Source organism: Zalophus californianus, chromosome 2 (assembly GCF_009762305.2).
Source record: "Zalophus californianus isolate mZalCal1 chromosome 2, mZalCal1.pri.v2, whole genome shotgun sequence".
Classification (NCBI taxonomy): domain Eukaryota; kingdom Metazoa; phylum Chordata; class Mammalia; order Carnivora; family Otariidae; genus Zalophus; species Zalophus californianus.
The window spans coordinates 16,266,268-16,281,863 of NC_045596.1; the positions used below are offsets into that span (position 1 = coordinate 16,266,268).

Here is a 15,596-nt window from a genome sequence, read left to right on the forward strand (position 1 = left end):
CCAGCAAAAATTTTCTTTTTCAAATTGTTTCTGATTTGGGGGATACTACCTTAAATTCATGCTTACTACATGGCATTTAAAAGCATTTTAAAGTTCAATTTCTTCCAGTTGAAACCTCTGTAGTTGATGGTTGTGTTTAGCTTTTTTCAATTTTTGGACCATATGGCTTTAAAATGCAACATGAACATGGAGTGTTTTTTTGCCTTTTCTCCCCCTGGTGTTCAGGTGTATTTGTGCTGATGGATTTGAAGGAGAAAATTGTGAAGTCAATGTTGACGACTGTGAAGATAATGACTGTGAAAATAACTCTACATGTGTGGATGGAATTAATAACTACACGTGCCTTTGTCCACCTGAGTACACAGGTAGGAAGAGTAGGAAATTCTGTGCCATCAATAGTGTATCTGTTTGAAAGCATCACTGGCAATGTGCTGTATATGTGTAGTAAGCCATTGTATTATTCAATAACTGGTAGGTGTTTTGAAAATTAGATGTAATGTGAATAACAGAGAGTTAAGAGGGTTTCAGCCAACCAAATGAAAGACCAAGCAGGCATCTACATAAAGTCATGCTATCCAGCTGAAAAAGAAGTTATCATTCTGAAGCTTTTCATCACAGGGTTGCATAACATTTTTCATGCAAAGAATTTGTCCTGTGCAAACCAACCCACCAATACACAGATGAAAAGGGGACCTATTTTTCACATAGTCGAAACATAACTAAGCATTTGAGATTACTTGTGTCCATATGTTGTTTCTTCAGTAGTGAGTGTTTTCCTCTAATAACTCATGTCCTTCAAAATAAAATGTAATCAGGAAGATACTAAGCACTTCGAATAATCATATAATTATCACCTTTTTTTCTGACATTTTGTATCTGGGGGTGACAAATTTCCTAAGTCTTTCTGAGCTGGTAAACTTCCCTGCATAAACCAATTTGCTGTAAAGGCCATGTCAAGTTTAGACCTCCTGTTATGTCAGAATATCTGTTTTGATTGATTTTGAGGGCTATGAATAAGAAGCAGAATAGTTACAATCTTGTTTCTGTAATAAACCACTTCATTTTACAGTTGATAGACAAAAGGAGAATGTTACACATTTTATTTGTAAGAAAAGGTGGGGAAGTAGATTCTGTCACTCTATTCAAAATTACCATTTTCATTTTCATGGGTATTTTTCCTTAACCATATATTTCCTTACAATTTTAATACATAGTTAAGAATATCAGAGGGTAAAATAACTATGTAGATGACTGAGGTTAACATCTCTAAACATGAAAAGATGAGAGCACATCTGTATGATTCACTTTCCCAGGGATTTGTCAGAATAGCATTGAAATTTAATCTTTCATGGAATACTCAAACTTTGCATTTTAATAACTACTTTTCTTGGTAGGAAAATGCTAGGTAAAATGAAAGTGTTCTGTTTTGACAGCCCAGATCTGTTTGAGTGCCTTCAAACCTGTCTTTTCCATGATACGTTTTTTTTTTTTACACCAGTGAAGCATATAATGTGATATATTGAGTTTCTAGGAGAAATGTGAACATGTTGTATCATAATCGTTCTATTACATATATGCAGCCCTTGGACCCCTTAGTGGCTAGTTTGAATTCCTTGATATTGTGCATTAGTAAAGGATAGCAAGTATATTCAATAGGTACCCATCCTAAAACGGTTGGGAAGTGTAAGTGCTACATAGCTTTCACATTCACACTAATATTACTTGTGTCACACCTCAGACATTTGCCACTGGCCTGAACGCACAGATCCTGGAGCCCTTGGAGCTACCCTGAGAATTATTGGCTGAGCTAAGTTAGACTTGTACAAGAAACCCAACGTTTGCACTAAAATCTGTTACCTAGTACCTTCTCAGGATGGAATAATTCTGTTTGCCGATCATTGTCCTAATCATTATCGAAAGGGCTTAATTCACTTAATTTTGGAAGCCTCTTTAAACCTACACCCACACTGACCTGGATAAATTGGACCCAAGCATTTCAAGCACGCTTGGGTTAGCCAATGAGCTCCTGAGCACAGAAACCAAGAATTTATGTATATCCCCTGATGAAACCCTAGGCTTGAAAGCACTGCGTATTTAGTTCTTACACACCTTTCTTATGATAACCTACATCAGGTGGCAGACTCTTCTCAGTTGATTTGGAGGGGTGCACCTGCTTCGGCTTTAGATTTGCTATATGTTATTCCTAATCCATTTCTTTTGAGTCTTATCTTACCTTCTCTCCCTTCATTTTCTAAGCTTCCTTCTAGTAGCTGCTCCTCTTGAACACATTTTCTCCATCCCAGGTGATTCAGTTCAATGGCCCTCCCTCTGAGAAGTATCATGAAGCCTCATTTCCTTCTGTCAGATCTTTGAAACATATCAAAAAACCCTGAGGCTTAGCAAAACCACTTTTTAACCAAAATATGACATCTATAAAAGCCATCATGTGGGGATCTGCCATGACTATCTGTCCAGAGCCATTTGGCTCTCAACAAGAACTGAGGCTGACATGTCTTTAGTCATTAGCTATTGCAAATACCGGTTTGCCTTAATTTGGGCAAAGGAGAAACAAAAACATTGAACTCAGTAGCAAGCTCACAGCATACAATACATGAAGATACTACCACTGTAACTGGGCTGGGTCTCGTGGGCAACAAAGAACTTGACGATTTGGCATCAGAACAAATATCTATACAACGCACATTTGTAACCCATCCATTAGCTGTAGATTTTTGTTCATATGTGAAATGAGCTCATTTACAAAATATCAAGCAACCATCTGCAGATTTTGAAATCAGTGGCGCATGAGTGGCCTTTAATTATGGGAAAGCATAAATTGGACTCTAGAGTTTCATATCATGCTTCATCCAAGGCTGTAGTGAGGGAGGATTTTTTTTTTTTTATAATGTGGCTGTATTGTTTTAGATTTAAGATTGGAATCTGATTAATGAGTAGGAGACCTGGGAAAAGAAACCCCTGCTGTGCTCAGGGAATATAATCATGTTATCATTGCTTAAAAATCACTCAAGTCATAAGTTGCTTTTCTGTTTGGAGATGTTTTACTCTATACTGCCAAAGGCAAACAATGAGAAAGGGAACTGTTTAGCAGGAACAAATAAAACTTCACGGGAAGAGGTTGTAAATTATTATGGTGAAAGGTTTTATATTTGGCACCCATGTCAAGAGTCAGAAATGGACATAATGTTAACAGAGAAAATTCAGAGATCTGAAAGCAGTCCGACAGAAAACTCATGATGTGATAGGCAGGCTATAAAACGGAGCTAAAAATACTCAAAACAAAATGAACCACCATTGGGAAATTAAATTTATTTAAACCCTTGTAACCAAAACATCACAGTAAAAAGTTACTGATTTATTAAAGGAGAAAACTCGCTATTCTTTCCTGCGGCAGGGATTGACAACATCAATTTTAAGGGTCAATATTGTTTTTTATTATCTAATCCTTGCTATGCCTTCCCCACCCGAGCTATCAAAACTACTCTCTTCTACCTAACCCAACCCATTATCTGTCCTTCTGGTTGTATAATATGACTGTTGGTTGCTAGTATTTTTCAGATAAGATTAATTTTTGGAAAATTTAATTCACTGTGATTTTAAATTAACCTTACTGTGTTAAGGATTCAGGAAGTAGGACTCTGGAATTATTACACAAATAATTTAAAAATTCACTCTAGGGTTTTAATTTTAGCTTGCAAGATTATTTTTGTTTTTGTTTTTAATCATTAGTATATCCTTCCTAAAAACAGCACATATCTTGGAGCTATATTTTTAAGGAATCCCTCAAATTAAGCTCAAAACCTATAGAAGTGAAAATTGTAAATATGGCATCCCTGCAATGTTGACAAACTTGACACCTATTCTGAAGCTCTGGTATGAACTTTAGGTGTTGAATCGAAAAATATGTTTTTGCAAGTTTCACAAGAGTCAGAACCCTGGATCAACTCTGTCATGATGATGTTTCCTAACACTCTTCTCGTGGGACCATATACAAAGATGACACAAAATTGAGCACAGGATAAACCACGGTAGTATTAATGGGTTTATATAAATTGAGTGAATGAAAGCTTCCCTACAAATTGGGCATGTAAAGACTTAGAATGTATTTGGTCAAAAATATCCAGACCATTTTAGTTTTTCCATTTTGTACCATTATTCCTTTGTTTTCCAAATCTCCAACACCCACACACAAACCATGAAGTGCACATCTTAAAATGTAGAGCTGCTGGTGGGTAAATGAACTGATTTAGACACGGACCTCTGGCTCCCTGTGAGGGCGTTTACCTTTTGCCTCATTTACTCCATGTTTGTGTGTCTGGCCCGGCTGTAGGTAAGAAATCTAAGGCTTGCTTCAGTTTGCTCTCACCCTTGGCTTCTCTGTTGTTACTGCTGCGCATTGGCTTCGTGTGCTCCGTTGTTGTACTGCAATGTAAAAAGTCTTTTGTCTCTTCTGTCTTTGTCGCTGCCAGCTGATAATCTGAATGAGGTGGAAAAAGGTTAGTTGCCTTTTAAGTCTATTATGATTTTCATTTTAGTTTCCCTCTTTCTTTTAAAGCTACATAGATTTCATTGTGTGTACGTGGTAAAAGGAATGTTGGCAAAATCTGAAATCAATATGTCAAGTCAGGCATTTGGATCCTTGACATATCGTTAGCTATGCCAAACACTATAAAAAGGGCATCTGAAGTGCACACTATCAATTTCTAGAAATCTATGAAAGAAATTCTCTGAGTGGGAAGAAGGGTGGCTAAAAAGAAGGACTAATACTTTATACCTCCTACTTGATTGTATGCTTTAAAGATATCACAAACAGGAATTACTTTTACAATGAAAACCATAGGTCAATCAGTATAGTTTTAAGATAGAAAAATTTTTAAATAGTGGGAATTTTCCTATAACTCTAAACTAACATCTTTAGTAATTTGAATCATGGAAAATATTGGAAGATGTATATATTTATTAAAACCTTTTATAAAATAAGTAATGACAAAGCCAAAGAGGTTGATTTTTAGAATCACATTGTCGAAACATCATAGGATAGCATGAGTATTAGGCAGTATTTTCAAATCATATAAAGAACCATATCTAGTCATTGACATCAACATGGTCCATAGAGCTCCCCAAAAACATCAGGGCCCAGGAAAGGAAGTCCTAGAGTAATTACAGTGATAGGCACTTCTGGGGAATTATCATGAAACCTTTGTGAAATTCCATCTTAAAGATTCAGAGTTATTACTAATAACATTGGATTTTTGCTTATTCAGCTGACCAGATGTCTCCATGTGTCATGCGCAGGCACGGCATCCTACGAGAAGCACAAGATGTGCTTGTCTTGACATTTCCGGTTGTATGTGAAGCATTTGCAGTGGGATGATAGGGCTAACGTGGAATGCATTATGTAGGAGCTCCCTTTGTCTCTGCATACTACCGATTTCATTATTTTTTCTGTTGCATTATTCAGGTGATATGCTGTGTTTTGTCACTTACTATGTACAGAGTTAAGCTGAAAGACATGAAAAAAAATGGCTTTGTATTTTAGAATCTTAAAATATAGCCTGTACAGTTCTCAGAGGATTAATGAATCCAATACTATTCTTGGGCAAAGGTCCTCTTTTCTTTTTACAAGTAAAGCAATTGGTAGTCTGGGACAGGAATGTTTAAGGTTTGATTCTATCTCAGAAACACAATAGCAATTGTTCTGTTATAGGATTATGTCCTTAAATAGTTATATAAACTCTCAGGAACAAGTTTGGCCGTGTGATAGTGTTTTAAATCACCATGTGGTTTCATATGTTGACTAAATTTCATGCTTATGTTTATAAAAGATGCCTTCTATTTCCAAGACTCTGCTGCTGACAGAATTTGTTTGAAAAGTAGTCAAATATTCTCTATTTTTTAACCCAAACCTTAACTAGAAATTAAATTTCAACTTCTTTATAGCAGAGAGTCGCTTTCTTAAATAAAAAGAAGCTCCATAATTAAGTGACATATTGTTAATTTAAAAGAACACTATAGATGTGAACAATAAGGATCTAAGCAATAACTTGTATAAAATGAGAAAACATTAACCCAAGGATACATACCTTTTAAGTAAGGATCTAAATGCAAACCAATGTCTAACTGACCCCAAGGCATACACTGTGATTTGAGGGGGGGCACCTTCCACTGGCATCAGTCCCTTCTTGTCTGCTATCTTCCACTTGGAAAGTTTTCACATCCTATAGTGGCTTTGCCTAATCATTTATGGTAAACAAGTTCTTCTGCTGTCTCTTCAGCTTGCTGTATATAATTGTCTTTTATGTGCATTTGAAAGGAGTAAAGTTATAGCCACAGAATTCAGGGGCAGGCAAACAATCTATTTTATCTACACATAAAAAAAAGAGAGAGAGAGAGAGAGAGAGAAAGAAAGTGCCTAATCAATGCCTGCACAATTAATTAATTATTTCTCCTGATGATTAGACTGCCTTCCATCATGTAGGGCAGGTGGGGTACTGACGAATTTGTGTAGCTGATGGGAAAAGCTCAGGTTTCTTATCCTGGCGCTAATATTATCAACTCTGGAATCTCTTGCCGTCTTTGCAGTCTTCCCCCCCCACCAACCCCGGGAAACAGGGATAATGACATATGTCGCACTTCACATAGGTGTTTGAGAATAACATGGAAGAATGTATGGGAAAACATCTCACAGGGTTAAATTTCTGTACTTAAGAAATACCAGGGGCTGCCATTCTAATGGCATAAGAATTCTTAAGGGAATTTTGATAGAGGAAATCCTACCTAAAGTAAATTATATGTGTGAAGGAAATTTCTCTCCCAAAATTTTTCAGTATATCTTTCTGTAAATTACTATTTTGTAATTCCATTTTCCATGCACATTTCAAATAGAAAGACTTTAGAAGTGTCTTTGGTTCTCTTTACCCCCTCACTCGACTTCGAAGTATCGGAAAATATTAAATGCTGAAGAACTCTTGGATTTCACTTTCTTTTTTTTAGGCTTTGTGTATATTTTTAAATTGTTATGATCTCTTATTAACAGTGACTCTTTCTGCTATTAATTCTGCCTCAAAACGTATACTACTTTATGTCAAAGTCAATATAGCTACAATCATGCTTGCGGTCTGTTTTAACTGGAGAGAAAATTCTGGGAGCCTAACAAGATAATGTGATTTGCCTTCATCTTCCTACCTTTCAAAGCCTTCTTAAATTTGAATCTCAGAAAACATTTTAAAGATCCTGTTTGCTCTTTTAGGTAGTAGGCAGGGCCCACTGAGCCCAAAACAACAGTTTAGCTTAACCAAGCCTTATTCAATCTAATTTGGATTGATTTATTTTGAAAACAGAGTTAAATATTTCTACAGTTTCAGTAGATGTTGGAAATGGCTACACTGTTTAGCCCTGATGTTCTAATGAGGAAGTGCTAAGAAATATATCCTTTTTTGTTTAGTTTGGGGAGAGGTAAGGTTTTCATTTTAAAAATTCAAAAGATATTTATTGAGAAAATACCTTATGCAGGACACTGTGCTAAGCATCAACATGATTTTGTTAAATTCATAAAACATTAACCTGTCTACCAGGCAAACTGTTTGGCTTTGTTTCTTCACTTTGAGTTCTTCAGTTATTTCACCAGTACAAAGCCATCCTGTCTCATATCCAAGAAAGTTAGCAGCATAATATAGTTACTTTACTATATGATAAGTAAAACAGTCTTTTCTGAATGAAAGCTAATCAAACTTTATGGCAAACAAAGCCTTATGGAGCAACCCATTTCATCCTATTTAGGACAAAAGTGAGAACATAAAATGACTTTCCTTGTTTGAAACATCTTATTATCCACATTTATAGAATATTTTCTTGAGCCTTCCTGTTTCGAATTATGATTAACTTTTTCTCATGAGATTACTCTGTGGCAGTGTACCCTTCTGCACGTGTCCCATTTTGCACACCTCTTACATCCAGAGGACATTTATCAGTGTCTATTGGATCTTCAAGAACTCACGGCCCCTCAAGATCATTTCCTTATATAGAAATATAACCAGTGGAATTAATTAGGTTTAGAGAAGTGGGGAGGATCTGGGTAGTTTATTGATCATATTTTGGAGGTCAGTGAACTTTCTAATTGATAGGATGAATTTCAGTTTAGTGAACACAAATAAGAAAGCTTTAATATTTTAAGCATATTAAAAAGGATCCTCAGGAAGAGTTGGCTCTTTAAAAAGGAAAGAAGGAAGGAAGGAAGGAAGGAAGGAAGGAAGGAAGGAAGGAAGGAAGGAAGGAAGGAAGGGGAAAGAAAGAATAAGAGAGAAAGAAAAAGAAAGAAAGAAAGGAAGGAAGGAAGGGAGGGAGGAAGGAAGGAAGGAAGAACAGCACACTTAGTGATCAATAAAGTCAATTATTACCATCATCATTGATAAGGATACTGAATATTCGGATTGGAGACAAGGCATCTGTTCGTGTTAATGTGCTCTGGTGCCTGGGATTACCACCTTGAGCAGAAGATGTAACAAACAGGGCTGGACTGGTTCAGCAAAAGAGAAGAAAATAGAAATGCACTTCTTTCGGGTGTAGTTCAGTTAACAGTCCCTGGGATGACTCCCATCATCCCATTCTGCCCTCTACTCAGTTCATCCACCTCCTTCCTACACTGAAAGATCTGTGGGAGGAAAGAGAATGTTTTTTCTTTATACAAATAAAGAACAAATGGGAAATGCACAGTTTTTTACAGGAATTGGGTGGAATTTTAAAAATGTTGGTCATGAGAAACATTCAGGTCCATTTATCTTACCTTTTCAACCATGCCACTTGAGTGCCGACACACAGCCTTCTACCATTCCTGAATTCACGCTCCCCATGTCCAATCAGAACGGTCATTCTTTCGCAGATGGGATATCAAAGAGCCAACAGGCTGTGCATCTAGTCCAGCCTGCAAGGGCGCACCTCAGGCTGAGGTCTCAGAACACAGATCTGCTGCTGGGTTTCCTTATTCTCTGTTCTTCCTTCCATTGTTCTTTATACCACCTGGGTCTCTTCATTAATGTTTTTAAAGTGTTTTTTCCTGTAAAAAGCAATCAAGTAAGTGCTGTCTTTCACATTATTCAGCAGCCATCGAGTATCTAGTTTGTGCCAGGCAATTTGCTAGTCAATGGAATGGGAAGGAGGAGGTGTAAAAATATCAATCAAGGCATCCTTTGCCCTCAAGTAGTGTACCTATCAGAAATTAAATCTCATTTATTTCGTCCAATAGATTACTGTTTTTGATACCTTCCCTCGCTGTGCCAATTCAAGTAAGGTAAAATTAGTACCATTTATTCAGGATTTTCTTGAGCCAAGCAAGAAATCTAAATGCAGATATTTGAAGAATGATGCATTTGATCCTCCAAAACTCTGTGTCCTGGGGATGAAACCAGATTTCCTCCCCTGTTACAAGTGTATTTGAAAGTGTCATAACAGATTAAGTTTAACACTAGAATTCGGGTTCAGTTATTCAGATTGTTGTCATAAGTTCCCTCTCTACTATTACTAATATTAATGATCCTTTTGTATTTAAAAGAAAACAAGTTTGGTAAGAATTTATAAATAGGAACAAGAACAGCATGCAGTGTCAGCCCCAGAACCCTCCCCTCCCCCTTCATACATCATGAATCCCAGAACGGACTCTGAGCCTTTTTTTGCGGGGGGGGGGGGGGGGGGGGGGGAATTCAGAGATAAAAGAAATCTGGTTACGTTAGCAGGAACTAACGATGTCTAAGTGTTGTGTACCCATATCTAACACTGTTTTTGTTGTAGAAATCCTCAACCTGAATTTATAACTTTTAACTTTTGGAAAAATTAAAATGTGATACTTATTAAATCAAATGTACTTTTTCCTATGGCTTTATCAGTATAAAACAAATGAATATTTTAAACAGAGTGATTTGAAGTTGAAAAATTTCAGAAATCCCAATCCGGGGGATTAGAATTAGACCTCTCTTCTGCTCAGCAGGCTTTGAGGACTGAATAAGCCCAGGTGAGACATGCTCTTGCTCAGATTTCTTGGCAGATAGAAATCAACTAATTGTCCATCTGCTAACTCTTCATAAATATCTTCTTCCTGAAAGCATAGTTTACCTTGAATCCCTTGAGGGGTAATAATGAATTTGGGGACTGTGTTGTAGAGTTTTTAATAACAAATAAAAATGATAAGTCATTCAGCCAGTTTCTAAGCCAGGATGCTGTCCATAGTTTAGTCACTAAATGAAGCCCAAGGAATACTGGAAAATTAGGCATCTTTTTTTCTTCTCATTTTTCCAGATTGTAACTTCTCCAGAGTAAGGACTTCATCATGCATCATCATTCATATCCTTTAATCATTGGCTGGGACTATCTCAAAATATTTCTCCCCAACATTTTATTGTGAACATTATTAAACGAAAACAGCTTTGCATTTTGATCAAATAAGAAATTCTCACTCCAGAGGACATGTGAATTACTCCTGTTATTAGTGGTTGATTTCCTTAATAAAACGTATTATTATTTTTAAATCAATAATAATGTAGATAGTTGGTAGTTGTTAATTGTAGCTCTCTGCAAGTTCAAGCCAATCTCCGTATTCATTGTAAAGACGATGAAACAAGACATTGGACTCACTTTTCTCCCTCTCTCCAAGACACAGCTGCTCGTGATTCTTTTGGCCTTTGTCGCCTTTAATCCCCTAAGGGGAGGAGAATCTTCATTACAGTCCGGGTCCATCTGTCCTGCAAACCCTAACTGTTAACACCAGTTCCCCTTGTGGAGAGACTGAAAGGTTTGGTCCAGGTCCACCCAGACTCAGTGCTTTGCAGATAGACTTCCAGCCCCCACAGCAAATGTAGAGCCCACCTACTCAGCTGTGCTCTGCTGGACCTTGACTCTTTTGCAGTGCAGAGGTCATGGTCATAGGTTGCTTCCTATCCTTGTGCACCACTTGTTCTTTAAACTCTGTTAGAGAATCTCAGAGACCTAAAAGAAAATTTTAGGCCAAGGAGAGGACAGCCACATGAAATGAAACAAGAAATGAGACATAAGAACCAAAAAGAAAGAAAAGAAACAATGGCATAAATTGAAAGTTTTGTTCCCCACTATAATCCTCTAATAATTTAGCATTTACCACCTGTGTTTGTTTTCTAGGGCTACTGTAACAAAGTACCACAAATGGGTGGCTAAAAGGACAGTAATTTAGGGTCTCACAGTTCTGGAGGTAAGAAGTCTGAAATCAAGGTGTCAGCAAGATCTGTTCCTTTTGAGGATCCTGAGGGAAGGATCCCTTGTGGACTTCTCTCCTTGGCCTGTGGATAGCCATCTTCTCCCTGTGTCTCTTCAGTCTTTTCTCTGTGCCATATTTCCCCTTCTTATAAGAACATCAGCCATAATGGATAAGGGCCCACCCTGTGACTTCATTTTAATTTGATTACCCCTACAAAGACACCATCTCCAAATAAGGTCACATTCTGAGCTACTGGAAGACTCCAACATGTCTTTTTTAGGAGACAGAGAGAAGGAACACAAGTCAACCCATAACACCACATCACTATATTTTAAACTTTTGATTTTGCCCCAGAAAATCTGGTCATTTCAGTATTTTCTATGTCACTGAAAGGTACTTCCTACGATACATACCAGAAACCTAGAAGTCTGAGACAGCTCCTTCTCTTTCCCCTGCTCTCATCCAGCCCATCACAAATTCCCACAAATTTTGTTTCCTAAACATCTCTCCAGGCCATTCATCTCATCTACCACCACCCGAGGGCAAGCTGAGTCATCTGTCGTGTCCATTTTTATCTGCCCTTCTGCAGTCCATTCTTCAATGGAGCCAGAATGTTCTTTTCACCCAAATGAGATTATACCATTATCTTTTCAAAGTGCAGATATCATCTGAGCATCCCCCAGTTTAAAACCCTTCCATGGTACCCATTGCCTATGGAGTAAAGACCTTCTACCACATGGCCCCTGCCAACCTCTGTGGCCTTCTCTGCTACATTGTTTCCCCAGGCTCACTCCCAGGCTGTCAGAGCTAAGATTTTCCATGCATCCAGCCTCCTGCCCAGAGACTCTGCCACTGCTCTGCACTCCCCCTTCACCTTCACCTCCCAGTCTCACTTCTTCTGAAAACACTTCCAGCAGGGTCTGTCCCCCTCCTAGAGCACCAGGACATCTTCTGCTTAGCCTCTATCACACAAGCAATTTTATGGTTACTTTTGAAATTATTGATTAATATCTCTCCCCTCTCCCTCTCACGTATGAGCTCCATGAGAATACGAATATCATTTTGTCGTTGTTGTAGTTACAGTTCACCCTTTTACTCCTAGCATTAGCATAAGTCCTCATACAGAGTTGACACTCACAGTGTATGGTGATGTTAAAAATCTGATTTGTTATCATCATCATTAGAAAAAGGGGCACCTGGGTGACTCAGTTGGTTGGCCGACTGCCTTCAGCCCAGGTCATGATCCCGGAGTCCTGGGTTCGAGTCCCACGTCAGGCTCCCGGTTCAGCGGGGAACCTGTTTCTCCCTCTGACCCTCTCCCCTCTCATGATGTTTCTCTCTCTCTCTCTCTCTCTCTCTCACTTTCTCAAATAAATAAATAAGGGCGCCTGGGTGGCTCAGTTGGTTAAGCGACTGCCTTCGGTTCAGGTCATGATCCTGGAGTCCCGGGATCGAGTCCCGCATCGGGCTCCCTGCTCAGCAGGGAGTCTGCTTCTCCCTATGACCCTCTTCCCGCTCATGCTCTCTATCTCTCATTCTCTCTCTCTCAAATAAATAAATAAATAAAAATCTAAAAATAAATAAACTAAATAAATAAATAAAATCTTTAAAAAAAGCTATAGGGCGATCATTCCATAGGGTATCATGGAAGAAGTTTGTGGAATAGTTCTGAAACTACTTCAGTAAATTTGGTAAATAAGAAATGTAAACAAAAGGATAAGTTAAGATGCCAGAAGTATAAATGCAGATAAAAGGAAGGGCCCCCCCAAGAAGGAAGGAACATTAAGATCAGCTAGGTTCATAGATCTGAAATGAAGCAGGAGGCAAGGGCAACGCCAAGTGCAGGTATCCTTTCCCATAACAACCATTGAAATGCATTGGGATTTCTGCCTCATTTTAATAATATCACAGTATCACAACTTCAGAGGGTTCTGGGCACATGCTGACACTTTGTTCTTACCACTGAATGCAATAATGTTTTGTGCAGCTCAGGGTGATGCTCCCTCGGCTAACTTGCTGTGTACATTATCCATCTTTGTAGAAGCTTCTTCCCTTTTTTTTTTTAAAGATTTTTTAGAGCCACAGTTGACCTTGCACAACTTCCATTCCTGAAGATAATTTTACCAATGAAGAATTGGGGCCCAGAGCAACAACAACAATAAAAAAAAAAAAAAAAAAAAAAAAACAGTTCACGTTCCTGTAACCAAGCCACTGTTTTATACAGAATAAGTCACAGAAGGCCATTTTAAACAATAACTCAGCAACCCAAATATCATTTCACCAAATAAGAATACTTACTCCCCAGGATGTCTTTATGCTGGCTCACCCCTCGCTCCAAACAGCATTAATTCTGATGATCTTGCTTCTGTTCCACCTACAAGGTGACTGTAACACTGATCATTCAAGTCAGGGCGTCTGTGTGAATGCATGGGGATACTACTGGTAATTACCTTGAGACAACAGATAAAACCAGAACAGTCCTGAGCAAGCCAGGGTATGTGGGCACATGACCACTATATAAATCTTCAGAAAAATCACATTTTCAGGTGTTCAGTAAGTAGCGATCATATTTCCTTCCCAAGAGTGGGCTTTGAGGAGCCATTCCCTTTTAGAGAAGAAGGCATCACTCTCGCCTTGCTCCCTCACAGCTCATACTAGTATCACTGTGGAACTTGGCAATTTCCAAGCCCACTCTCTGCTATACTTACATGGTAGATACAATCAGGAGGAAGTGATCCAAGAACTAGATGTCACTTTCTTACAAAAAAGACACCTGTTTAGAAGATGTAATACCTTTTCTTCACAAATTATAGCAGATCATTCACTAGCCTTTGTTACTCTGAAGAAATAATCGTAGGCTTCCTGTTGGACCATTTTCCATTTCTTCTCCAAAACATGGATCTCTCTCTCCCTCTCTCTCTCTCTTTCTCACACATGCACACACACACACACACACACACCTTTTTTTTTTTTAATTCTCACAAAAAATAAAAAAAGGAAAAGAAAAAAGCTTAAAACTCCAAGCATAAGGCAGATTAAAAGTGAAATCACACTGGGAACTTCTAAGGGTATAGAGCTGAAAGCAAATAAAAAATAGGATTTCCTGGGATTTAGCAGAGTGGGTTGGAGCTAAATTATGGAATCAGTGTTTGTCTAGACCCCTGTCTCTTGAGGGGTTCCTGGGCACTGAAATTTAACCGGTATTCAACTACATTGCCCTTAACCACTCCAATGAGCTGACTTATCTTTCCTGCTGTCATGTTAAAAATATAAAGACCTGCTTACAGGATTATCGATTATAACACTAACCATGTATAGTAGAATAAAGAACATTTCCACCTTTCCTTTCTGTCAGCTCATACTTTATTATCTCAGGAAGGAAACTAGACACAGATGATACTGTCTCAGGCAGGCCTTGGACCATCAAAAGCTCAAATACAGTTGCCTTATTTCCTATTATTCTCCCCTGATTTTTTTTTTTCCACTAATTTGGTACTAGCTGTAGCTACATATAGACAGAAGAAAAGGAAAGAAAGAAAGAAAGAAAGAAAGAAAGAAAGAGAGAGAGAGAGAGAGAGAAAGAAAGAAAGAAAGAAGAAAGAAAAGAAAGAAAGAAAGAAAGAAAAAGAAAGAGAAAAAGAAAGAAAGAAAGAAAGAAAGAGAAAAAGAAAGAAAGAGAAGAAAGAAAGAAAGGGAAGGAGGAAAGGAAGGGAGGGAGGGAGGGGGAAGGAGGGGAAGGAGGGAGAAAGAAAAGAAGGAAGAAAGATTGCATAATGTTCACTCAATATTGTGAGTTTTAGGAGAAATTTTTCAATAGTAACTAAAAGCATATGAGTGAATGACTGTTAGTGAATTTTATTTCTGTTCTTCATGGAAAACCAATGCAACTGTCAAATAGCCAAAATTTTCTTGACTGGTTGAGAAGTCGATATAAATAAAGTTCTCCATTCATCTGTGGAGCTTTCTACAAGTCCCATCTTATATTGAGCTCTTGAGTTTCACCTCTGTGGGACAGTATTTGAACTTTAAAATCTGCCTTCCCCCAAATACAGCAGAATCCAATGTAATTCAAAAACACTGAAGAAATAGTCCAGTGAAAACATTTGTTTTAATAATTGACCAGAGAGGGCGCCTGGGTGGCTCAGTCGGTTAAGCAACTGCCTTCGGCTCAGGTCATGATCCTGGAGTCCCGGGATCGAGTCCCGCATCGGGCTCCCTGCTCAGCGGGGAGTCTGCTTCTCCCTCTGACCTTCTTCCCTCTCATGCTCTCTCTCTACCATTCTCTCTCTCTCTCAATAAATAAATAAAAAATCTTTAAAAAAAAAAAAAAAAATAATTGACCAGAGAAAATTTAAAGTAA

The 15,596-nt window shown here is 38.1% G+C and overlaps 1 protein-coding gene across 4 annotated transcripts in view; it reads left to right on the forward strand.

Annotated features, from left to right (window-relative positions):
• The window catches only part of SLIT2 (slit guidance ligand 2), a 360,826-nt gene that overhangs the window by 316,906 nt on the left and 28,324 nt on the right, over nucleotides 1-15,596 (forward strand). For all 4 annotated transcript variants that reach the window (XM_027599650.2, XM_027599652.2, XM_027599651.2 and 1 more), the window contains one exon: nucleotides 226-365. In XM_027599650.2, coding sequence (XP_027455451.1) covers nucleotides 226-365 — 140 coding nt within the window. The remainder of the gene's footprint in view (nucleotides 1-225; nucleotides 366-15,596) is intronic.